Source organism: Frankliniella occidentalis, unplaced genomic scaffold (genome assembly GCF_000697945.3).
Source record: "Frankliniella occidentalis isolate FOCC.00 unplaced genomic scaffold, Focc_3.1 Scaffold10, whole genome shotgun sequence".
NCBI classification, from domain to species: domain Eukaryota; kingdom Metazoa; phylum Arthropoda; class Insecta; order Thysanoptera; family Thripidae; genus Frankliniella; species Frankliniella occidentalis.
Genome location: NW_026267140.1, coordinates 1,153,303 through 1,154,449, shown reverse-complemented (window position 1 = coordinate 1,154,449; position 1,147 = coordinate 1,153,303). Strand labels below are relative to the sequence as shown.

The 1,147-nt window shown below is 50.6% G+C and overlaps 1 protein-coding gene across 3 annotated transcripts in view; it reads right to left on the bottom strand.

The window, feature by feature from the left end:
- LOC113214303 (glutathione S-transferase 1) overlaps positions 1–762 on the bottom strand; it is an 8,856-nt gene extending 8,094 nt beyond the window's left edge. The window contains exons 1-2 of one of the 3 annotated variants that reach the window (XM_052277417.1): positions 564–761; positions 373–431 (exon numbers count right to left, since the gene is read on the bottom strand). In XM_052277417.1, coding sequence (XP_052133377.1) covers positions 373–431; positions 564–710 — 206 coding nt within the window. In that variant the 5' untranslated portion in view covers positions 711–761. Of the gene's footprint in view, positions 1–372; positions 432–563 lie in introns of all 3 variants that reach the window. The other 2 variants (XM_052277419.1, XM_052277418.1) reach the window with 2 other exon arrangements.
- Between the last annotated feature and the right edge of the window lie 385 nt (positions 763–1,147).

Below are 1,147 nucleotides of genomic sequence, written 5' to 3'. Positions count from 1 at the left end.
ATTGGTCCACCTTGGCCCTCTTCTTGGGGTCTTTGGGGTAGAGTTTGTCGTCCTTGCAATATGCAGAAACGAGGTACGCGCAAATAGCGTGGCTAAAAATGCAATTAAAATAGTTACGGGGAAGTCTTGGACAGGCTAGTCTCAAAATAATTTTTCAATAGCGTATTTCGACCAACGGAGGAAGAAGAAGAGCGGGTAGAACATGAAGGTTCCTGATTGGCCGAGAGCTTACCCCCACTACCGGCGTGACGTAGAGGCGGGAGCTCTCGACCAATCGGTAACGTTTATGTTCTACCCGCTCTTCTTCTTCCTCCGTTGGTCGAAATACACTATTCCGAAGTCGGTGAACATAGGTTCTGATGGCTTTCTTACCTGTCCCAAAGGTAAAATCCGTCATCTTCCAGCGCGGGCACAGTGTGAGTGGGGAATTTCTGAAAATACAATAATTCTCTCAATCATCCTGAATAAAACCTCTTGCCCTGCGGCCGCTCGTATGGCCTTGGCATGAGACGGCGCGAGATTGACAGCTCTTCCCGAAAACTTAAGTTTAAAACTTGACAAACCTTGACAAACTCGGGCTTCATGTGTTCACCGGCTGCCAGGCTCACATTCTGGAACTGTACGACGGAGTCGAGCCGGGCAGCGCGCACGGTCAAGGCCACCGCCTGCACGGGCGGCGAGACGATGTCCTGGTACACGATGGGGGCCATGACGGAGTAGATCTGCGGACCGAAAACAGCGCTAATGTTAGACCGTCAAAAAGTCAGAACGGTGCGAAACACGACCTACACTTGAGAAAAATGTTTAGTCAAACATTTTGTCCCGAGACCGAAAGTTTTTGACGCACTATACAGTTGTGCCTGGCCACCAAAGTTTTGTTGCCGAGCTTTAAAATTTTGTTGCCATGCACAGTAATTTTAGTGGCGGGAACTAAATTTTTTGTGCCAGGAACAAAGTAGGACGCACTAAAGAACCGTCTAGTGCCCGGCAGGAAAAAAATTTCTCAGTGCACTCAATCCACACTCATCATGTGTGTGGGGCCAGCTTTTTTAGCCGGGCCCGGGCGGTCTGCTGGGCTCCCGCCTCCCCCCCTCTCCCTTCCCCCTTTCAATGTGCTGCTGCTAGCCGGAGAAGTGGAGTCCCCTCT